The 24228-nt window shown below is 36.9% G+C and overlaps 1 protein-coding gene across 3 annotated transcripts; it reads left to right on the top strand.

The window, feature by feature from the left end:
* The first annotated feature begins 250 nt into the window (after positions 1-250).
* LOC127655095 (protein mono-ADP-ribosyltransferase PARP4-like) lies at positions 251-24228 on the top strand. 3 transcript variants are annotated; one of them, XM_052142701.1, is made up of 34 exons: positions 251-353; positions 662-810; positions 1047-1242; positions 1596-1704; positions 1896-1974; positions 4019-4117; positions 4532-4690; positions 4911-5048; positions 5152-5310; positions 6072-6223; positions 6325-6456; positions 6579-6677; positions 6825-7008; positions 7227-7377; positions 7551-7693; positions 9369-9500; positions 9603-9689; positions 9841-10005; positions 10118-10161; positions 10255-10333; positions 10465-10602; positions 10685-10892; positions 11088-11158; positions 11428-11615; positions 11740-11839; positions 11948-12118; positions 13318-13398; positions 13492-13572; positions 13684-13779; positions 17435-17560; positions 20359-21510; positions 21612-21714; positions 21994-22126; positions 22212-24228. In XM_052142701.1, the coding sequence occupies exons 2-34, from the start codon at positions 685-687 to the stop codon at positions 22411-22413; spliced, it is 5283 nt and encodes a 1760-aa protein (XP_051998661.1). In that variant the 5' UTR covers positions 251-353; positions 662-684; the 3' UTR covers positions 22414-24228. The 3 variants fall into 3 exon arrangements, with proteins under 3 accessions (XP_051998661.1, XP_051998663.1, XP_051998662.1); XM_052142703.1 differs by having other exon boundaries at positions 261-353; positions 678-810; XM_052142702.1 differs by having other exon boundaries at positions 271-426.

The raw sequence follows: 24228 nt of genomic DNA, 5'->3' as shown, positions 1-24228 counted from the left end.
TCTTTCTGGAAGAAAAATATAGACTATAATAGTAAGGCTAATTATGAGCCCATAGTTGTTGAATATAACAAACATTGCCTAATTCTTTTTTAAACAAATAAACATGCTGGTTTTGAATTATTTTACAGTACGTGTTCTGTGGCAGAAAACATTTTTGTAATTGCTGTTTTGACCACTAGATGGAGCCCGGCTAATGTTTTTTCTGCAGTAAGGGATTTTGGGGTGTGTCTTTACTGGTCCTGACAGTAAAGTCAGGAAGTTGTTTTATTTACTGAACTTAACCCAGTCAGATTATAATCGTCTTTATATATGTTTTGTTCTAAATGTAGCATACGACTCTAAATTTATCAACGGTAAGATGCTATTCCGTCTGCTAATGACATGCTACTGACTCAGGAGAGAGAGAGTTACTGCGACATGATTTAAGTAATTAATATTGTCTATCAAGAGCAGTTTTTGATATCTTAAAATCATGCCACTATACACGTATGCATAACGTCTAGGTTATTCAGCTAATTGTTCAAGACCGCAAATAAATTGGCTTGACATTTGGTGTTTCAGGGAGTTACAAAAATCCACTATTTTTAATAGCATTGCATCATCTGTTTGTTAACCAGGATTTAATCGCAGGCTTATTTTTTTTATTATTATTTATCCTCAGTATCTTCAATTTCTAGTGGCATAATGGCAGTTTTTGAGAACTGTACTGTAGTATTAGATGTGAAGAATTTGCCTTTTAAAGAGAAGAGTAAGTTGAGGTCAGCACTTCTGGATAATGGAGGCAACATCTCCTATGTCGTCAACAAAGAGGTTCGTATTCTGTTTTTATTTTGATAAATTACATTTTCTCTTAAATCAGCAAAGTGAAATAAAACTACGAAGAGCAGCTACATTGAATCTAAGAAAAATATTGTTAGCACAAATGTATATGAGATGTACTTGTACTAATGAACTTGTGTGTATATATATATATATATATATATATATATATATATATATATATATATATATATATATATATATAAACATTCCTTTATGTTCTCTAGTGTTCATTTGTAGTCACAAGCAGTCTGGATGACCTGAGCAGTAACCGACAGCGCAGCATTCAGAAGCACAACATCCCAGTGGTTGACTTGCAGTATGTGCAGAGTTGTCTGGAGAAAGGACATCTTCTCCCTTTGACAGAGCATAGCTTGGCCCCACAGCTGTCAAATCACAGATCTGAACCCCTCCCCAATCCAGGTATTAAACCCTCAGCTCAATAACCAGTAATGCCATTGGAATTAGAGTAGAAGGGATTTAGGAAGTTCTTTCTTTCTTTGGCTAGATCTGGAGTCTCAAGTGAGACTGTAATTCAGGTTTACACCTGTGGAAAGAAGGTGGAGGTGTAGAATGAGATTTATGACAGTATTATTTTTTGCTAACAGTGGGTGTGTATTGCTCTGTATGTGTAGTAACACTATTGCCTTAAAGTATGTTTTGGTTTACAAATGTAGGCCTATTTGGCATTTTATATGGATTATAAAAGTAATAACTTAGATTAAACCATGCATTCTAGTTGTGATTTTGACAGCATTTTGCTTTTCACCATAAAGAGATAAAAGAGTCGACCCAGCTATCAGGGAAGTTCAAAGGTCAGACTCAACTCAGGAGCACTGAGACTGAGATTCTTGAAAAGGGTGGATCCCATCTTGGCAAGTTCAGGTGCGCTCACTGTCAGTGCTTGAATAGTAAAATCACTTTGTTTCCTGTCGGTCTTGATTGAAATGTATGTAGTAGGCTATGTTCTACACGTTTGCAGTTTATTTATTGTTCTACTCTACTAAAAACAATTCTACAGTACCTGTCCTATTTAGAATATTCTAATTGTGTACTTTTTCATTTACCCAAAGCAGAGTTTACAAAGGAAGTTACCATGACCTGCCTGAATTTCCCTCTCATTTTCAAGTGGCCAAGTATTCCATTTTTGACAATGTGAGTAATTTTATTGAACATACACTTTAACAGGGTCATATTATGAGGAATCAAATGTGCCAAAATAGTGTAGCTGCAGAACCCAAAGCATCCTACCCAGTCCTACATTTGATTTTTAGAAACTTGGCCTGCCAAGTCACAGTAAGGTAATATGGAGGAGGTTTTAATGGTTTCATCAAAATCTTTTGTTGTTCTGGGCTGTTTATAGCCATATGTGTGGGTGGGGGGAGGTTACAAACTGGTAAGGGTATTATGCTAGAAATGTGGTTTATGAGGACATTTCTAGTGTCCCCATAATTCAACTCGCTTAAATACATACTAAACGATGTTTTATTGAAAATGTAAAAATGCAGAAGGTTTTTTCTGAGGGTTAGGGGATAAAATCTATAGTTTGTACAGTATAAAAATCATTGTGTCTATGGAGTCCTCATAATGATAGCTGCACCAACATTTAAGTGTTTATAACTCAAACAATTTAGTACAAAGTTGGGGCTATGGGGAATACCCATAATCCCTTGCACTTGAATTATTTAATAATGTTTCCTTGGTAAAAGAGAAGTTAGGCATTTTAAAGGTTGTTATTAACAGTTCATAGATGTTTTAGCTCATTTGTAGTATTATTTATGTTTATTTGTTGTTGCAAATAAGGTGATCTTTTTCCATTTGGTCAGGTTGGAAACTGTAATCACTATTTTATGATTCACCTAGATTTATATATAATCTTCTTTATTTGAACTGTGTTATTGTATGGTCTAAATTTAGTTCAGTTCATTTAAAATGATTAAGTAGAAACAACAATATTTAAATAGCAAATTTGAGTTTAGTCTACTTGCATCTAGTTACCTTAACTTAAATAGTTAAGTTCATTCTCTATGTACACCAAGCTAAGTGAACTTAATTACACATTTTTTAATTGAGAAAAGTCAACTTATTAGGCTTTTCAGTGCAGTAGCAAAAAAATAACAGGTATAGAAAATGTCAAAAACTAAACAATGACTAGCTATATATGTATGTATGTGTATATATATATATATATATATATATATATATATATATACACATATACACACAATCAGCCACAACATTAAAACCACTTGCCTAATATTGTGTAGGTCCCCCTCATTCCACCAAAACAGCTCCAACCCACATCTCAGAATAGCAATCTTAGATGATATTCTTCTCATCAGAGTTGTACAAAGTGGTCATCTGAGTTACCGTAGACTTTGTCAGTTCTAACCAGTCTGGTTTGAGTATTTATGTTACTGTAGAAATAGAAGCGCTTGGATGCTTCACTGTGTGTGTATCACTCCGCTTGTGTTCCTGCTGTTCTAAACTAAAGTTTAAGAGTAGTGCAGATCTGTTAGAAGTTACGGTCTTTATTTTTGAAATTACATATGTTAGCCAGCAGGTGGTGGCAAAAGATAATTTTTGTGTGTAATATGAGCAGTTGGTGACGTAAAGTGAATCCGTCATTGTTTACGAAGAACAGCGCTCCGTGATCGCTCGTATTACCACTATATTACTTATGTTATAGGACATTGTTTTAAACGGCTTTAAATGAAAAATGTCAGGATTAAGGCTCATTCCAGCTGAGAGACAGAACAGACTCTTTGATTACTATTATATGCACAATGCGTTTTTATGACCATTCTCGGTTTTTCCTAATTCTTTTTAATTTACTTGTTCATTGAACTCTTGTATATAAGCAATATCACACTCGCAATCATGCTATATGGCCCTACATCAGCACTGCTGTAATTACCTACGGCACGAGGCCTGCGGCCGAATCACAGCAGTGCTGATGTAGGGCCATATCGCACTCTTGCTCGTGTGATATTACTTCTATATATATATATATATATACTTTATATATATTTATATATGTTTTCTATACATATAAAACTAAATATGTAAACTTATAAGTTGGGGGGAATTAAAAAAAAATATATATATATATGTATGACCCCTTTAATATTTCCTTAAAAACATATTCTTGTAGCCTTCACCAGTGAGTTTGAAAGTGTGTTCTCATTGTGTATTGCAGGTCAAACCCAAGACTTTGTCAGTTTTGGAGCTACAGAGTGCCAAAGGAAGTGCTGGCCAGCAGTATCGTGTATTGTGTTCCATGTTGCGTGAAACAGAGGTTTGGCCATTTTCAACTTTGTAAAAGATTATTATATATTGATGTTTTAGTGATTACCACTATAGTAATTATATTGTAATTACCTTACATTATTATAAACCATTGGTGAATCCTTTTGCCTTATAAAACCCCATTCATCCAACAGTAAATGAATAGAAGGAAGCATGAATTGTGATGGTGGTAATGAAACTATGGCAGTTGTGTGGTGATCAAATCAAATGTATTTATAAAGCACTTTAAAACTACAGAGTATACCAAAGTGCTGTTCAGTTAAATTAATAAGATGATTTAATAGAATCCATATACATAAAACACAATTTGGTCTGTTACATATTTCCATTATAATGTAGCAAAAGTATTCCTTGTATTGGTTAACATTAATTGAAGATGGTGATTCTCTCTCTCAAACAACAGACAGCAGTGGTGCAGGACAAGCTTGTGTATTGTGTGACCTCTGAGGATGCTGTGGAAGCCTATCAGATGCTGATGAAGGAGATGGAGGCTCAGGGTTTCAAACAGATACACACACTTCCTCCTGAGGTTGAGCGCTTGGCATCCTACAGCTTGCAGCAGGTGAGCACACAGAACACGGTTTACATATATGCAACAGTATTGCCACCAAACTGTAGTCAGTGGTTCACAATGCATACATTTTTTGTTTATATACAGTATACAGTATATGACACCAATTGTATCACGAATGCCCATAATCAGAAAAATGAAATGAGAAGAGCTCAGTAACTAGATTCCTTTAGTTGGTGTAAATTCATTGTTCACCCTTTTTGACTGGCAGCTTCTGTTGGAGGAGAAGCTGAACTGCAGTACATTATCACAGGACGTGGGTGTCTTTGTGGAGCTGGTCTGGACGGAAGCTCTTGGTTCCCTTAGCAACATCCTGACGGTCCCTGTCTCCAGCATCAGCCTTAATGATGTAAGAATGAGCTTAGATAATCGTACACACAACCAAACATGTACTTCATATGTTTATTTGTTCTCAGTTCATTTGTGTGTTTAATGGCTCTGTGATGTTGCAGGTGAGTCGGGTGGAGGGATTGCTGCTGCAGGCACAAAAAACTCAAAAAGAGGCTGAAGTCAAGGCCCTGCTAGAGGAAGTCGACACTCTTCTACCCCTCAGAATGATCGACCCTCCTTCCAAACAGAAACTTGTGTCTCAGAAACTAGACCTTTGTCAGGTAATACATAAAGGCAGACTTTCTGTCACACTCAGTCTCTGCACAATGACTTGACACTCAATGATTGTCAAGGAACCTTAGAGAAAGCATGGTAGTAGTAGTTCTCAGCATGGTTTAGACCTGTGCCAGTACAGCAGCTCCATACTCTTGGTGATAATCCTGACTGGGTGGTGTACTGTACTAATTACAATAGTGGTGTAGTATTGCTCATGGCCCAGTAAACCAAAATTTGAAGCAGTTAGTGAAATCATCAGTTTTTCTCTGTAGGAAGGGTTACATTTCTGTCTGATTTAATTAGCCTACAGCTTTGTAAATAAAGGTGTGCCTGCCACATTGTACCAAATTCAGGTCAGACCATAAAATACCACTGGAAAGAACTCTCTGTTTATACTGTATCTGTGTTACATCAAAGTTATCTTGAAGTTTGATTTTGAATTCCATGGTGAATGTATAGAGCTTTTTTTTATTTAAACACATGTACAATCAGATTTGATTCCATTATCTGATCCTATGTCAATAATGAGGAACAAATCGGGATTTCAAAAGGCAAAACAAGGTGTGAAAATGTACAGCAAGTAAAAAGTACACATATAAAAAAAAATGTTGCTCATTCACGCAGTTTTGGAACATTTCTTTGGGTGTACAAACACTTATAAATCGTTGTAGGAACATTTGGAAACTTTCGTACATTCATATTAAATATAATTGTATGCACATATTAAATGAGGCCCCTGATCTTTTCACTGTTTTGTCCTCCCTAGCTGATCAGAGATATTGTGAATGTGAGTGAAGCCACTCTGAGAAGCCCCTCACCCTCCTCTCTGGGAAAGTATCGTGCTTTGAGATGCAGCATTGAAGTTGTTCCATCACAAAACCCTGAGTTTCATGTTGTTTCTCAACTACTTAAGGACAGGTATAATCACATAACATTACAAGATTGTGGCCTGAAGTTCAAACCTGGTGGATGTTTATATTTCAGAATATGTTTTTAAATGACTTCTGTATCCACTTAAGGCCTGTTCAGATTCAGCAGATATTGCGCGTAAACAGAGGGGTGGAGCTTCAAATGTTTAAGGGGGAGCTAGGCAATATTAAGCTCCTCCTCCACTCTTCTAGTCCCAGAAGTTTTGTTGGAATACTGTCACGGTAAGAGCATTCTTTAAACATTATTATTCATAATAATATGTAAAAAAAAAGAGTAAATAAAAATAAAAAAACAGATAAACAGACAATTTGAATACATGTAAATCATGTCTACTTTTATCTAGGGGTCTGCTGCTGCCCAGAGTTGGAGTCGAACAGCATGGAATTGAGAGGACAGATATTGGGAATCTTGGAGGAGGCATCTACTTCAGTGACTCTCTATGGTCTTTTTTCATCAACAGCCAAGACCTTTTAAGATTTTTATAGGAGAAATGAATGTGTTTTTTATGAGTTTGCATTATACTGTCATTAATATCCCATGAACAGATTTAAAAATATGACAAATTAAGATTTTGTGTTCTGTATGACAGGACTAGTTTGAAGTACTCCAAGCCCAGTGTAACAGATGGCTCTCGGCTGCTGTTGGTGTGTGAGGTGGCTTTGGGCCAGTGCAAGAAACTTCTAAAAAGAGACACCACTTTGACTTCTGCCCCTGAGGGGTACAGCAGTGTACATGGAGTCTGCCGAACCCCAAAAACAGCTTCTGAATTTGAGGTTCTTTTCTTAGTTATTCTTAACGCACTTAAAGCTGAAATGACCACTAGTGTCACCACTATCTTCATAGTGCTACAATGTTTACACTTCACATGTTTAGAATGGATAACAGAATGTATTTTAACATAGAAACAATTAAATACACTAGCTTTAAACATTGTGCTTGTGTGTGAAATGCAATGTGACCCTGCATTTGTGTGATGGTGTATATTTTCCAGGATGATGAGTATGTAGTATATAACCAAGACCAGATTAAATTGAAGTATGTGGTACAGTACACTCTGGAGGAGGACCAGTTAAAAGTTTTCCAGCCTCATGTGGACACCTCTTTGGAGCTCACACAGCCCACTGACACAACCTCTGACTTCTGTGAGTTTATTACTCCTAAGTGATTAGGACATGCAGAGAAAGAATAACTTTTTATATGTTGTAGATCTATTAAGAATGATAATTGTGTGCTTTGAAATAAAGGATGGATATAGTATCATAAGTATGCCTCAATGGTATCAGAAGTAGTATTGTGTGAACGTGTGTTTCTTTAGTGTCCAGTGATGACAGTGGGAGTTTGGAGTGTACTAAGAATCCTCTAGAGGAGATGACTGCAGGGTTGCTGGACAGCAGTGGTCAGAAACTTCCTCTACAGGCTGTCCATGTAAGATGCAAGCTCATGGACCTACTTTGTCAGGTATGTATCCATTGGCAAAACTAGTGTTGAACAGTAGTCAAATAGACTGGACAAATTGGTCAGTAACTGTTGTTTACAATGTCTACTTTTGTCTGCGCTGCTGCATAAGCTAAAATGAAGTATAATGAGCACAACAGCAATAGTAATGAAGGGCTCATGGAGAGGATGCAGTGCTTTATAAATCACAGTGTCAGAAAATGTCAACTCTCAAGCTAAACTAAGATCCAAACTGTGTATGTGAAAGCAGAAATTCACCAAATAGAACCGCATAACAAACAATGCTAGACAAGAACAATAGGCGAACAAAGGGGTATAAATACTCTTGAACAGGAGTTCCTTTTTATGTCACCTGATTACATATGGCCTAAATCAATGCTTTTTACCTAGATTTTTTAAATATTTATCTAAAGTATTATCTGAACTACCCCTATGAGATATTAAGCAATACTAACCTTTTAACAAATATGAATTTTGCAGTGTTTTCCCTTTATTTGCAAATGATTAAATTATAGTTCATTTAATCATTTCAGAAGGTCATGTAAGGGAAAAGAAACCAACAAAAAGATCCCCAAATCCCTTAGAGCTGTAAATGTATGTCAGAACATTGCATTATAATTTAAATCTGACTTTTTCTCCTCTTTCGATTATCGTATTATACCAATACATCAGTCAAATGTGCCCATGTGTAATCCGACTTCACCAAAGATTACACATTTCCCAGGATACAATCATTACCTTAGTATCTGTCACATTTTTCTCCTATTTCTAAACGTATATCAGCCTGGCCTGGGGGAACATATCCATAAACTACTGGTTAATTTCTCAATTAACATACCACAAGAACAGTTTCTCTTTCTCAATTCTCAAACAGTTCTATTTAAATTGTTATAAACAAACAAGTCAAGCAATCTTAATCTTTAGTCACCGCCATGTTTTTATTTCATTACTATCAAAATGTACATGAGTTCAAAAAAACTAAATTAATAAATCATCTTTCAATCTTAACTATTCATCGTACAAACATTCCACGGTTTGTTTAATACTAACAGTCTCCCAAGTCAGGCACTCCTTTGTCTGCAACGGTTCTCAAAACTTTAACCCCAAAACCAATCTATAAATAATAATCTTGTACACATCCCCATGGCACTGTAACAGAATGCTTGGCATTTAACACTGTTAATGGCTGTTTTAGTAAAGGGGTTATTAAAATGCAGTCGGGTTTAGTGGAACCCTAAACAGGTTTCTTCTAGACTTCCCCTTTGATTCTTCCGGCCTGAAAGCATCCATCCACTTCCTTAAACCATATTGCACCTCCCTTTTTGGGCAGGTTTCCAGGGCGGTGATGCCCTGCCTTAGGTTGCCCCCCTTTTTTGGCCATTGGAGAGTCTTACCCATCATTGGGTCATCACATCTTGCCATTGCTCTAGATACCGCTCAGTCCTATTAGCCAATCCTTAATAATTTGGTATTAGTAAACAGATATTTTCTTGGGAGTATCAATTGAGAGCCGTCACAGTCAATGGAAACATCTACATCTGCTTAAATATGGAGACAGTTCAAAACATGGTTACATTTACAAAGCATTATTAAAAATTCAACAATCTATTAGAGCTGTAAATATATGTCAGAACTTTGCATTATAATTTAAATCTGACTTTTTCTCTTCTTTCACCAGGTCATCATTTTTCAGACTTACACAAATCAGAGTGCTGTTCCTATTGAAGCAAAGTATGTCTTTCCACTGGAGGAGACGGCAGCAGTGTGTGGATTTGAAGCCTTTATCAATGGAAAGCACGTCATTGGAAAGGTACTTGTCATCATGTTAGAATTTATCAGTGCAGAAAATGTACTTGGTTTCTCATCCCTTCCTTCCTTCCTCCCTTTTCATTTTCCTCCGTCACATACACAGGTAAAAGAGAAAGAGCAGGCTCGTAAGGAGTACAAACAAGCAATAGAGAAAGGCCATGGAGCCTATTTAATGGACCAGGATGCACCTGTGAGTAATTAATTACCATTTCTTCACAGATCCTTTTATTATAGCAGACATGCCAAATGCTTTGCTTAAGACGTCCATCGGTACACATATTTGTTAAAAATGTTTCTATAAGATCCAGTCTACTTTAAGTACATATATTTGTGTGAGACAGGATGTATTTACTATCAGTGTGGGGAACCTTCCTCCTGGAGCCACAGTTTTGATCAAGGTGACCTTCATCACTGAGCTGGTGGTGAGAGCAGGATCCATAATCTTCTCGCTGCCTGGCAGCGTTGCACCATGGCAACAGAGCAATGCCATTAATCAGAGAACTCAGGTACAACACTCTCACAGCACATCTTTAATTTAACTAATATTTGTGCTGCTGTTAGTTAGAATGTTTTGACTGACTGTGTTCCGTAAAAGAAAGAAGTTGTGTTGTATTTCAGGGAACTGTTGAGAAGGTTTGTGTGACAGAGTTTCAGTCAGAAGGGTGAGAATCTCAAATCGCTCTAGAATTCATTGTTTTGATCAAAATGTTCGATATCCTTAAAATAACTCTCTGTCTCTCTTTATCTATCTTTAGGGAGTTTTCTCTGTGTATGTCCATTGAAATGCCTTATGAGATCATATGTTTAAGATCTTCACACCGCATCAAAACCAAGGTTTGTATTTTTAATTTTTATTTTATAACTACTTTCTTTACTGTTCTGGCATTCTGTGGAAAAAAAAAAAAACATTCAAATTGATTTTCTTAAGAATTGTATTAAAAGTATTAGTCTTTTTTCTTGCTCAGATGACAGACTGTAAGGCAGTGGTCAGTACTTTGCCAGGACAGACTCTTGGACCTGAAGGGCTCCAGGTGTCCTTCAGTCTCTCTAAGATCCACATGCCCAGGATGTGGGTGGAGAATCATCCAGAACATGATAGTCAGGTAAAGAAATAAAGAAATCGTCAGTCATCATCTCTAAAACACACAAAGATACATCCTTCTCTGACACTCACTGTTCCTGCAGGCCTGCATGTTGGTGTTTTATCCAGACTTTAAGTCAAGTGGGGTGTCCAGCTCTGGAGATCTGTGCAGTGTGAGTGATGTTGTCATTTTGCTGGACTCGTCCGAGTCTATGCGGGGAGACACCATGATGAATGCTCGCAGGATTGCCCTTCAAGTCCTCAACTCTCTCAACCGCTCTCTCAAGATCAACATAATCTCTTTTGGCACTGGTTAGTGCTCACTGAAACAATCAACTTTTTTAAGATGGCATAGATTACACTCATTTTTTTCTGTTTTCACTTCCCTATGAATCTGTGGTTTTATAATGAAGCATTATTGGTGAAGAACAACATTGTAGTTCTTCAATTCAATATCATATCACACTCTTAAGTGCAAAACAATCTAAATGTGTGTTTTTTTTACAGATTACAAAGCAGCTTTTTCTGCACCAGTGCCCTTAATTGAGACATTTGAATCAGCCAGACAATTCATTATGGTGAGTAATGTTTAAAAATGGTTTAGATTGTTATTAGATTGTAGACATCATTTTCCTGCAGCTCCAGAGTGAGTTGTCTCATGGCATTTCAAGCTTGCTGATTGTCAAAAAAAAAAGGACTATTAAATGAATTACATTGCTAACTGATAGCTCTCTTCAGATATACTAGACTTAATAAAAATTAGACTTAAATAAAAATAAATTCTTATAAATTCTGAATTTTTTGTTCAGTTGTGTATCATTGCATTTCTTCTCTCTTTTATGAGCAGTTCTCTAGTGTTGCTGGCGGTAGCACCGAGCTGTGGAGGCCTTTCCGTAGCCTGAGTCTGCTGCCTCCTTCACAGGGTGTGAGGAATATCCTGCTGCTGTCTGATGGACATGTTCAGAATCAGGATTTGACCCTACAGCTGGTCCGAGAGAACTCCTGCCACACACGCCTCTTCACCTGCGGCCTCAGGTCTGTCTTCAAAGACTTTAATACATTCACAAGCTAACCGATGCAAACTCTATTAGGAATTATTTCTTTATCAGTTGAAATTAATATATGAAACCTAAATTAAACCTAAATGTTTGTATTCCAGTTTGACAGCTAATCGTCATATGCTCAGAGCTTTGGCTCAAGCAGGTGGTGGAACATATGAATTTTTTGACACGAAGATGAAACACACTTGGGCCGAGAAGGTGAGTCAGTCTTTGTTCTATCGTTGTTTTACATTTAAGAAGTAGAAAACATTAACCAAACCTTATTTTATGGGTTTTGTGTTGAAAAAATGTAAATGGTAATTTCAGGTGCGCGCTCAGGTTCAGCATATGGAGTCTCCAGGCTGCAGATCAGTAGCAGTGAAATGGCAACAGTTTAATCCCACAGCGCCCCCTCCTGTTCAGGCTCCTTCACAGCTGCATGCTCTCTTCAGTGACTGTCACACACTGGTATATGGCTTTGTGCCACATTGCACTCAGGTAAACCTTCTGTACTTACTGAATTGATGGTTTGGTAGATGCATAATTACTTGTTTTGAATTTCAAAAACATCACAAATGAGCTTATGGTGATAAGCTTATCGTCGAGATTGCTGTAATGGAATGATTATAATACATTAATCCGTTAAGTTTATGAAGATACGGGGCCTGGGTAGCTCAGTGAGTAAAGCTGCTGACTACCACCCCTGGAGTTTGCAAGTTTGAATCCCAGGGCATGCTGAGTGACTCCAACCAGGTCTCCTAAGCAACCAAATTGGCCCGGTTTCTAAGGCAGGTAGAGTCACATGGGCTAACCTCCTCGTGGTCGCTATAATGTGGTTCACTCTCTGTGGGGCAGTGGTGAGTTGTGCATGGATGCCGCAGTGGATGGTGTGAAGCCTCCACGTGTCCTATGTATCCGCGGTAACGTGCTCAACATGCCATGTGATAAGATGCGCGGATTATAGGTCTAAGACGCTGAGGCAACTGAGATTCGTCCTCCGCCACCCAGATTCACTCAGCGGAGTCACCACGCCACTACGAGGACTTAGAGCGCATTGGGTATTGGGCATTCCAAATTGGGGAGAAAAAAAAACGTTTATAAAGATGCAGAGAGCATGTATATGTTAGATATAACAGTGCTATTATAGTTTTAAAAATGTCACTAGTTTTTATTCATGTTATTTGTATGTTTTATTTTATTTACGCCCCTCAAACTGAATAATGTGCCCCTAAAAATGATGCATGACAAACAACAGTGGTTGGTTGTTTTACATGTCAATCAGATGGACGCATCTTGTTTAATTGACTGGTTCTTTTTTGACAAAGCTTTTCAGTCACCTTAAGTCCAAGCACAACAGGCTGTATGAGCAGTATTTGGCGAAAAATTCTGCACATGTAAATTGTTATTTAAGCCCACACTTTGCTTACAATTTCATTTGATTGCCATTAATGTTGAAAAAAAAATTAAATAATAAAACTTAATAATAAAAGAACAGGTCACATGCATAATGGATATTATTATATTGTGGCTTTAAGTCTATTTGAAAACAGTTGAAATAGTTTTTTGCCTATTGCAACACATATCAACATGGCATTATCATAACAAGTTCCAATCCAGTCTTTTATCACATTTTTCCTACATATCATGCAGTTCTATTGTAGTTGTTGTTTTCACTGATGTGAACATCACTATTTCAGGCCACACTGTTTGGAAATCTGAGTGGACAAGAGATCAAAACAATGGTGTCCACCACAGAACTACAAAAGTCAAAAGGAACTGTGAGTATTAGCATCTTAAATACTTCCTATAATCTGAAACGTCATTAAGGGTTCATCAGACTTTTGAAGAGTTGTGTGTTTTTTCATGTGTAGTTCCTCCACAAGTTAACAGCCAGAGCGATCATCAGAGATTACGAAGATGGCATTCTTGGCATTAGTGAGGCTGAACATGAGGTACAATATTTGTTCAGGATGCTCATGGACAGTTTTTAAACTGACATACTGTACATGTTGCAACTTTGATAACAAAAGAACTTGCTTTGCTTTTTTTTATCTCTCTATCAGGGAAAGAAAGCAGAGCTGAAATCCTACATCACTGACCTCAGTAAAGAGTTTTCCATCTTGTCCCAGTTTACGAGCTTTGTCGCCATTGAAGAGAGGGTAAAAATACTGCTGAATTCTGTGTTTAGATTACTGATGCTAAAGCACGTAACATTTAAACATGTCAAATTAAAATCTCACAATTAGTGGCAAATCCTCATACACTGCCTGGCCAAAAAAAAAGTCTCAAATTCGAATATTTAATTGGACTGCCTTTAGCTTTGATTGTGGCGTGCGTTCGTTGTGGCATTGTTTCGACAACCTTATGCAACGTCACAACATTTATTAATGTCCAGAGTTGCATAGATTTTTGGCCAAGATCTTATATTGATGACGGGAGAGTCGAACCACTCCGTAAAGTCTTCTCCAGCACATCTCAAAGACTTTCAATGGGGTTAAGGTCAGGACTCTGTGGGGGCCAATTCATGTGTGAAAATGATTCCTCATGCTCATTGAACCACTCTTTTACAATTTGAGCCAGATTAATCTTGGCATTGTCATCCTGAAATATGCCTGTTCCATCAAGGAAGAAAAAAACCATTGATGGGATAACCTGGTCATTTAGTACATTCAGGTAGTCAGCTGACTTCATTTTATTGCCATGTAACGTTGCTGAACCTAGACCTGGGCTGCGTTTCCCAAAAGCATTGCAACCTTAAGTAGATCATAGAGGCCATTGACTCCAATGGTTTCTATGATCTACTTAGGCCTACTATACTTTTGGGAAATGCAGCGCTGACCAATTGAAGCAACCACAGATCATAACACTGCCTCCAGAGGCTTGTACAGTGGGCACTATGCATGATGGGTGCATCACTTTATGTGCTTCCCTTCTTACCATAACGCACCCATCGCTTTGGAATAGGGTAAATCTGGACTCATCAGTCTACATACCCTTTTCCATTGCTCTACAGACCAATCTTTATGCTCCCAAGTGTAGGGAATTACAGCTTGGGCCCGTAGACCAGGAGTCGCGGTGTCAGTCAAATTATTTGAATTTTACTGAAGATATCAAATGGCAGAAGTCAGCAGTACAAAAGCCTCTGAGTTCAAAGACAGGAGAATCACAAACTGAACTCTGGTCCAAAACATCAATACTTCTAGTCAGATACAGCATCATGTTGACGTTAATGCTATAGTTTCTAGAATTCTGATTGGTTACAAGCATAGATAACTATAGTATTGATGGAACTGGTTTTAGGAATGTGCAAAATTGTTTTTCTTGATCAAACCATTCATTCCACATGGCCACATCCTTTACTTGTGGCCACATAAACACTTCATACGGGCTGAAATCTTTCCATACTAGGTCATCGACTGTCAAAGGTACACACTAATTGATCTTGCTACTAGCAACCACTTCTAACGACAGGTGGAACAGGTTTAAGTGCATCCAAGCTGTAACATTTTAGGTAGCACTGTTACATTTCGTCTCCAAATGGTCATGCAGCTGTTCCATCATTTTATAGATTTAGTTGCAAACATTATGGCTAAATCATACTATACCAGTACATCAGTAAAATGTGCCCATGTGTAATCTGACTTCACCAAAGATTACAAATTTCCCAGGATACAATCATTACCTTAGTATCCGTCACTTTTTCTCCTATTTCTAAACATATATCAGCCTGGCCTGGGGGAACGTATCCATAAACTACTGGTTAATTTCTCAAATAATGTACCACAAGAACAGTTTCTCTTTCCCAATTCTCAAACTTTTTAAACGACTATTTAAATTGTTATAAACAAACAAGTCAAGCAATCTTAATCTTTAGTCACCGCCATGTTTTTATTTCATTACTATCAAAATGTACATGAGTTCAATAAAAGCATAAGTAAAATTAATAAATCATCTTTCAATCTTAACTATTCATCGTATAAACATTCCAAGGTTTGTTTAATACTAACAGTCTCCCAAGTCAGGCACTCCTTTGTCTGCAACGGTTCTCAAAACTTTAACCCCAAAACCAATCTATAAATAATAATCTTGTACACATCCCCATGGCACTGTAACAGAATGCTTGGCATTTAACACTGTTAATGGCTGTTTTAGTAAAGCGGTTATTAAAATGCAGTTGGTTTAGTGGAACCCTAAACAGGTTTCTTCTAGACTTCCCCTTTGATGCTTCCGGCCTGAAAGCATCCATCCACTTCCTTAAACCATATTGCACCTCCCGTTTTGGGCAGGTTTCCAGGGCGGTGATGCCCTGCTTTAGGTTGCCCCCCTTTTTGGCCATTGGAGAGTCTTACCCATCATTGGGTCATCACATCTTGCCATTGCTCTAGATACCGCTCAGTCCTATTAGCCAATCCTTAATAATTTGGTATTAGTAAACAGATATTTTCTTGGGAGTATCACTTGAGACCCGTCACAGTCAATGGAAACATCTACATCTGCTTAAATATGGAGAGAGTTCAAAACATGGTTATAATTACTTAAATTACTTAAATTGAACTCATGTACAGATCATACATTTCCATTCATGTTGTATTTCTGCTACTTTAGCAAACGTCACAAAAGACCATGTATAATGGTGGGGACTAACATCGGAAGAAAACAAAAAATGGGTACCCACTGTCAAGCTTCTATGAAACTTTATTTAAAAACATCACCTTAATTCAATAGTTACACTGATGGGAGGTTTTTGATGGAGCACAAATCTGTTGCTTCTTTCAACAGGATAAAGACTGTAATTTTCATGAGCCATGGTTAGAGGAATCCAGCTAAGTGAGCTGAAATTACTCTCAACACATCCAATCCTTTTCATTCTCCCACCGGCCTTTCTGTAATATGAAGGTACTCTCTGAATAATTTGGGGATTGACCGAGCCAATATGTCACCTTGCTATTGCCGTCCAAACGATAACATTTCTGTTGGCCGTTAGGCTCTCGGAAATATCGTTTTAGTGCTGGATTTAGTTTTAGACCCTCTTGTAAATTTAGGCATGGATATCTGACCCATGGTGGAGGGCTATCTAAAATCTCACAGTCCAAATTCGCTCTAAATGCAGCGAAAAGTTGTAAAACGTTGTATTCTTGTTAACTTGGCAGAAACATTCATAATCAAATGTATGTTGCTGGGTTATCATGAAGACACTATAGGAGCGGCCTACGTGACCTAGGCCTCTTTTTCAGGAGACAAACTGTCTGGGGGCATTGCGATTAATTGCGTAAATATGTTTAACGCGTTATTTTTTTTCAATTAATCGCACTGAATAAACGCGTTAAATCGACAGACCTATTATTTTTTGGCCAGGCCGTGTAATTAGGCATATTGTAAATCATTATGAGCACTTGGCGTTCCTGTTCAGAGCAATCCTTTTCAGAGTGGCAGGAAAAGATCACACATGCTGGTTGTCATGAAAGAGCATCTGTAGCTCTGCAGTGTAAAGATAAAACTCTTTCCTGTGATTTGATGCATATAGAAGAGTGGAGCTCTAGAATCTACCGGTTTCCTCTCATTCACGCCATGGTCAAATTTAAATCCCAAGTGTTAACCTGCTGTAGTCTACCATATTTATACATTATCAAAGACAGAAAAAGTGTTGAAAATAGAGATAAATTGCCCAAAATGAATGTATCTGTCTTCAGCAGTGATACTCTTTCACCCCCTACACAAAAACACATGATGACATCACAGATAGAGCATTTGCAGCTAATGTGTGCTATATATAAGTTAATCAGAACCTCATTTGACCTCATTTGCTCTGTGTAGGACCAGAATCTGCTTGACATTGGATTCACAGATATTCCTAAACTGATTGCAGAGGAGGATGTGGATATTCTGTCATATATGGGCTGGACTGAACAGCAGCTTGCACAGGATAAATCTGAAGAGGAGGTAATTTCGAGTGTTGATGTTGACATTATGAGTTGATGTTGCAATCAATTGACAGAGTTTACTGAAGACAAAGGTGTTTTCCATTCTCCTCAATTCCATCGGCAACAATCAGCAAGACAGAAATACTAGGATTTAAGGCAGGGGTGGGGAACGTCAGGCCTTATGACCGTATAAGGCCCGTCAGACCATTTTACCCGGCTGCGAGGCCATTTGAGAAATCATTTTAACCCACAATCAGAAATTGCAATCAATTGTTTGGCCCGCAAATAATTTCATAAATACTCAAATGGCCCTTAATGGAAAAAAGGTTCCCCACCCCTGATTTAAGGGGATGAGCTAAATTAGTTTACATCACAGATTTTATAACATTGTGACTTGTAAAAAAAGAACAGATTACAGAAACTACTCCAAAGCTTCCACTTATTTAATCAACATATAATATAGTGTGATGAAGAGTGATTTTTGGAGCTAGAAAGAGTTAAAAATGTTAACAATATAAAGTCTGGGGTTTTTCTATGAATGTATTCTTACAGTCACTGAACTTTATGACATAGGCGCATTCTTCCTTTTACCCACAGGTAGGGCTGGGTATCGTTCAAACATTTTGGCGATACCGATACCTTGACTTTGATACCGGTTCCTAAACGATACTTTGGTCAAAAAAAACAAAACAAAACTCAGCAGGAAAACGACGAACACTAGGTGGTACTATGGGGTAATTTTAATTAAGTAGGGTTAGGGTTAAGCTTACACAATAAAGCAAGACACCTTGATTTCAAACTTTGAACTTTATTTTTTATTTTTAACTAAAAGTTCAATTCTCTACCAGTCGGGAATTTCATTATCCAGGAAAATATATCATGTGTGTGAATAAATTCGTTTAGTTCCCTCCTTCACGATATATATATATCCAATTACATCGGAAACCTCGGGGCTGAGAGATTAGTGAATATTCTTGCTTTAGTGATTTTGCATTTAAAATTAAATAATAATAATAATAATACATTTCTAAATTCAAACTGCACTCCAAACGAAACGAAAAAGCAAATAAAAAAATTATTAAATTATTTATATATATATATATATATATATATATATATATATATATATATATATATATATATATATACGTAACCACCTTTCCATTTACCGTCAGGCAAGAATCCATATAAACATGCAGGTGGAAAATACTACACAAATGAAGACATGAAAACAATTATATTATATAATATATCAATAAATAATAATTATTATGATGATAATAATCACTGAAATATAAATCATGGTTCAAGTTGAACGTGTTTTTATATATTTTGATACATTTTGTATTATTTTATATAGTTTGTATTATTTTACAGGCTGCAGAGTTGCATTCACAATAAATTGCTCTGTGGAAATAAAGTGAACTGAACTCAAAGCACATCCTGAACTGAGATGTCTGAGGTAATTTGCAGCAACAAAGTGTGAGATCTTTAGATGCGCGTGTTCTACGAGAACTGCATGCCTCAGTATCAGCACGTCATATATGCCCATATACAGCTTTTCTGTCATCTGACCTTAATAAAATAATAAAGAGTGTTTCTTCAAACGCGTGTCTTTGTGTCTATGGGCAAATTATTTGTTATATTAATTTGATAATAATAATAGTCTAATAATAATAATAATAATTTAATACATTAATGGGAAAACGAGCCAAATATCATCATGATCAAAGGCATCAGCTATTGGCGATCACTCTGATCATTATTGATCTCGAGATCATTGTCTGTTTGCTCAACCCGAATGTGCATTTCTCTCTATAAATTAACAAAATGTTCAGACAGTCTCTTGCTGGTTTTTCCGACACGTTCAGGATCATTACCGCTTTTCCCGGTGCTTGTAAAAATTATATTTTAAAGGCTCCTTATTACGGTTTAGTATTCTATGTAATGTAGAACAGTGTTAGCAATATTACTAATAACATTCTTTCTCAGCCATGGAACTCAATCTATTTTCTGATACTAGTGGCACTTTTAGATTTGGGCACATCTAGCATGTTAAATGCTTATCACTGACGTTGACGAGATTAACCCCTTAGTATCGAAATTTGGTACCGAACGACAAGACATTTTTCGATACTCGATTGTTTAGAGGCAATTCGGTCGGTGCCTAAAATGTATCGAACTCGATACCCAGCCCTACCCACAGGACACATGCACCTGTTTCATACTGCCTATATGAATGTACTACAAAAAGGCATATAATGAAATTAATTTAGATTAAATTAGTTATTAAATGTATTAAATTATTAAAGAGTACAACATCAGTGCATATCTATTCTCTGGATAAAGCCGGGCTAAATGAGTAAACACTGTTACTGCACTCCTGACATGGGTCAGACCCTCAGTCACTTCTCAGATATTAAATATACACATCGCTTGTGAAATAATAACTGATTTATTAAAAATGAATAGTATAATACATTGTATAACATATAACAACATAACATAAAAACACAAAATAGTAATTGTTAGTCAATTTGTTCAATTCATCCTGAGCTGTAGAGAAAAGCGTTTAAAATTATAGTGTGGTTATCTTAAATCCTCCCCTTCAATATAATTGTCTTTATTTCCACATATTTGAACATTAAATGCTCAGTGGTCCTATTCTCTACACTACTGTACTTTTTATGTACCCGGTCTGTTGTACTCTTTGATCATCTTCATGTGTATTCCCTTATATAATTTGCTTGCTAATTGCTTTTTTCTGTCAACTGTATATAAATGGAAAAAACTTATATTCTTTTACTCTTTTGGTAGGTGTTAGAAGCTTGGTCCAGTGACTCCTATTCTGGAATTCACTCTCTCCTTGATAGTACTATTCTTTCGGATTTGTCAACGGAATCATTTTCAGTATGTGCAAAACGAAGAGGGAGGAAAAAAAAGACCAGATCTTCCTTAAGAGTTGCGTCTGCCTTTCGTGAATCAACTATGCAGAATTTAAGATCCGCAGAAGCAGACAAAATCCAGCCAAAATCTGTGGAAACCCACAGTAACATCCCCTATGATGCTGATGATCTAGACATAGATCTTGTAGCAGTCAGACGTAGTGGTCTAAACTTCTCACTAAATGCCCTATGTGAATCAGCGAGTCCTGAACATCCAGCTTCTGCAGCTTTTGAGAGTGAAAGCACTCTATCTCCTCCCTCTCCCATGAACTTTCAGAGATCAGTGATCAGAAGAAATGTGTCCAGGAAAGAGTTATCTTCCCCTACTGTCGCGTTTGGCTCCACAATACTTGCTCCCTCTCCCTCTCGTGCTCAGTCTCGTTTTTCCCGCTTGTGTGACAGTGCATCTTTTCGCTCCACGGTTGACAGGTGTCTTACTCCAACTCTTGCTACCACAATGCCTATACGTCTCCCCATTTTTCACGGATCTCCCTCTGTACCTAATGGCAAGCCTTACACCTCAATGCTTCCTCTCCCTCCTCCTCCAGCTTTTGTATATAATGACCCTGCACTTGGCCCTTCTCCTAGTCTTAGGATTTTAGGCCCTGACACTCCTCCTCCAGCCTTTGCACATGATGTCCATACAGATATTATTGGGATTTGTGACATTCTTCCTGCTCCTGAGTTTTGTATGCTTGAATCTCTTTCTAAAAGAAGGTCTTTCCAAGCTCCCCCACGAAGAGGTGACCATCCTTCTTCCAGTAACTTAACTTCTGCTATGCCCATCCGCCGAATTGGTGACCATCCTTCTTCCAGTAACTTAACTTCTGCTATGCCCATCCCCCCAGTTGCAATGGACCTTTCTGTTAGGCCTTCTGCTACGCTCTGCTCCTCATTTTCAATTGAGGCATATCCTCAGATACTGGGAAAAAGGAAAGGTAGAGTTCAGTCAGCGAAAACATGTGAACCACGCACACATCTCGATACAGTGGCCTGGGAAAAGCTGTTTGAGCTTCAACATAAGGTATACAAACATCATTGAATGCACAACATAATATACAGAATATAAAGGTGTTATAATTCAAAAAAATATTAACTATTGTTTTGCATTCTTTTTGGACAAAGGAGGGATACTGGGAATGCACTGGGAGGCTGAGTAGTTTCCTCAGACTGGACATAGACTTTTTTGCCAATGTCTTCCTTAAGGAGAAAGGCATCTGTTCCTTGGGTAAGGACTTTTTATCAATAAAATGCCTGTTGCTGGTATTCATGTGTGGGAGACTGGTTTAAAATGGTAGAAAATAGTTGATGCATAAATGCACACCACATTATCTGTATTTTAAAGGGGCCATTCACACCGGAAAAAGTTTTGAGGCTATCTGCGCTACTTTTTTGAAACATGCGCTAGGCTAGATGGACGTCAAAGACCGTTGCAACACATTTGTTTTTCAGAATGTGAATATAGTTTGTCAGAAGCAGTTAATGAATGACATGTTTTGTATGTCAGGTGTGAAGGCTCACATGGACATTCTGAGACTGGTGGCCACTCTGTTGGTGCTGCAGCTGATTCGGGTGAAGAAGCTGGCAGAGGGAGAGCTGCTCCAGTCTCTCTTCAAGCTGAAAGAGTCGCAAGGGCCCAGGTAAGAGCACATAGCATACACATTCTGGTGCAGCAGATAACTGCTCTTTTTATAGATGCTTTATTTTGTGCTCTTCTTCATATAGGCCATTGCACTGGGAGTCAGTGAAGAAGGCAGTAGACTGGGTCTGCTGGGCTGACAGACAGTATCCATGTATGTGCAGCAGGCTCGAGTTGGGCTGGGATTGGGAATCATGCACACGACAGTTACTGGGCTGTGACTCACCACTTCCATACTCGCCACTTATTCCTGTTCTGGAGAGGCGTGCGGTTTTAACGATCATGTAGAACCTGGTGCTGGGAGAGTCAGTTTATAGTTTAGCCGTGTGCATGCATACCATTAGATGTACGTTCTGATTATTGTTAACACATTACAGCACACTCTTTTCGATTTCTTTCTTTTTTAGGTTATTGTGCATTCATGCCAGAAAGCCTTTAAGTGTAAATGGATATAGTTCACCCAAAAATGAATATTCTGTCATCATAATCACCCTTATGTTGCTCCAAACCTGTGTGATTTTCTTTCACAAAGGTAGATATTAGCCAACGTTAATATGTATTTTATTGCATATTTTACCAAACAGTAAAAGTGAATGATGACAGGCTGGCATTCTGCCTAACATCATTTGTGTTCCTCCAAAGAAAGGGGTGAGCTATTCCTTTAAGTCATTTATTAGTTTATATTACTCTTCTTTATATTTGCATATTTGGTCTTGAGGTAATATAAAAGTAATGAATACTAGTCAGATTATGCTACTTTGCTGTTTTAAAGTACCATCTCCATCCCCAGTGTCGGGTAAGCTACACAAAATAAAAGTTAATTAATACAAATGATTCATTACTTCTTTAAATAAATTTATTAGAGTACTCATTCACTTTACTTTTGAGTTACTTTCTAAAACATTTTGCAGATAATTTTTAGATTTTCTGCTCAATGAATTTTAAATAATGTCTGTATTTCTTTCTTGTTTATTGTCACACTCCAGTCATACACTTAGCACTACACATTTCTCCCTTACACTTGTTTAGGAGGTGCATGCTTTTCAGCGGTCACAGAAATGCAAACAGATATTATATTAACATAATTCATGTTTTTAATGTATTCTACATAAATATTATTGTTTTTGAAATATGTATAACCCAAGCAATGTACTTAAGTAACTAATGTACTAAAGTAATTATATTAATTGAAAGTCAGTAACTGTAATCTGATTAAAAGAATGTAACACTGCAATGTGTTACACTACTTTTTGACCTAAAAGCAATTAGATTACAGTAATTACTTTATAATCAGCAGGGTTGGGGAGTAACTGAATACTTGTAACGGGAATACATATTTAAAATAATAAATATAAGTAACTGTCTTCCACTACAGTTACAATTTTAATAATTGATCATTAGAATACAGTTACATTCAATATGTATTTTGATTACTGAAGAGATTACTTTGCATTTTATTGTCATTTATTTAATTTAATATTTAGTCCTTTCAGATGGAAAACATTTATACATATAAATGATGTGATCCAAAGTGCATTTGAACAGCGGTGAAACACTTTCTTATGATGTGTTACATTCATACGAGGAGACAGAGTAAGTTTGGAGCAGAAGAAATAGAAATAAACCTTGTGTAAATTGTTAGCTTTACGCTAAGCTAAAATGCTATTTCTAGCCATTTTATATGTACTGTTACCAGGATAAAAACATATTTTTTATCAAGAATTTATTTTAATAATTTTTTTTCTAGTAAGACCTTTGATATTAGGACAAAAGTCATATTCTTGATAATATTGTTTGTATTGTTTTCCTGTAAAAAAAATATCTAAAATCCTTAAAACAAGATCAATTTGATTTATCTTGTTTTAGAAACAACACATCATAAGATATTTAGGTTTTTCAGAGAATGTACAGTACTGTACAAAAGACTTGTAGGATGTTACGATGATTATTTATATCTGCTACTTTAGTGTGTCAATTGGAAATATACATTTTATTCTCCCAAGCATTCCTTTTACAAATAGAAAAAACTTGTTTTTATTATTTGGGATGGTGATTATATATTTCGAACGAATCTATCACTTTGTGTTTGAAAAAAAAAAAAAA

This window comes from Xyrauchen texanus, chromosome 14 (assembly GCF_025860055.1).
Source record: "Xyrauchen texanus isolate HMW12.3.18 chromosome 14, RBS_HiC_50CHRs, whole genome shotgun sequence".
NCBI classification, from domain to species: Eukaryota; Metazoa; Chordata; class Actinopteri; order Cypriniformes; family Catostomidae; genus Xyrauchen; species Xyrauchen texanus.
The sequence above is the reverse complement of the archived record's forward strand: the minus strand, read 5'-3'. Positions and strand labels throughout refer to the sequence as shown.

Excerpts from the sequence above, each read along its gene's own strand:
- LOC127655095 (XM_052142701.1), top strand. The coding sequence starts at position 685 with ATGGCAGTTTTTGAGAACTGTACTGTAGTATTAGATGTGAAGAATTTG. Across the intron at positions 4,118-4,531 it reads CCATGTTGCGTGAAACAGAG|ACAGCAGTGGTGCAGGACAA; the intron begins GTTTGGCCATTT and ends CTCAAACAACAG. Across the intron at positions 21,511-21,611 it reads TGTTTGAGCTTCAACATAAG|GAGGGATACTGGGAATGCAC; the intron begins GTATACAAACAT and ends TTTTGGACAAAG.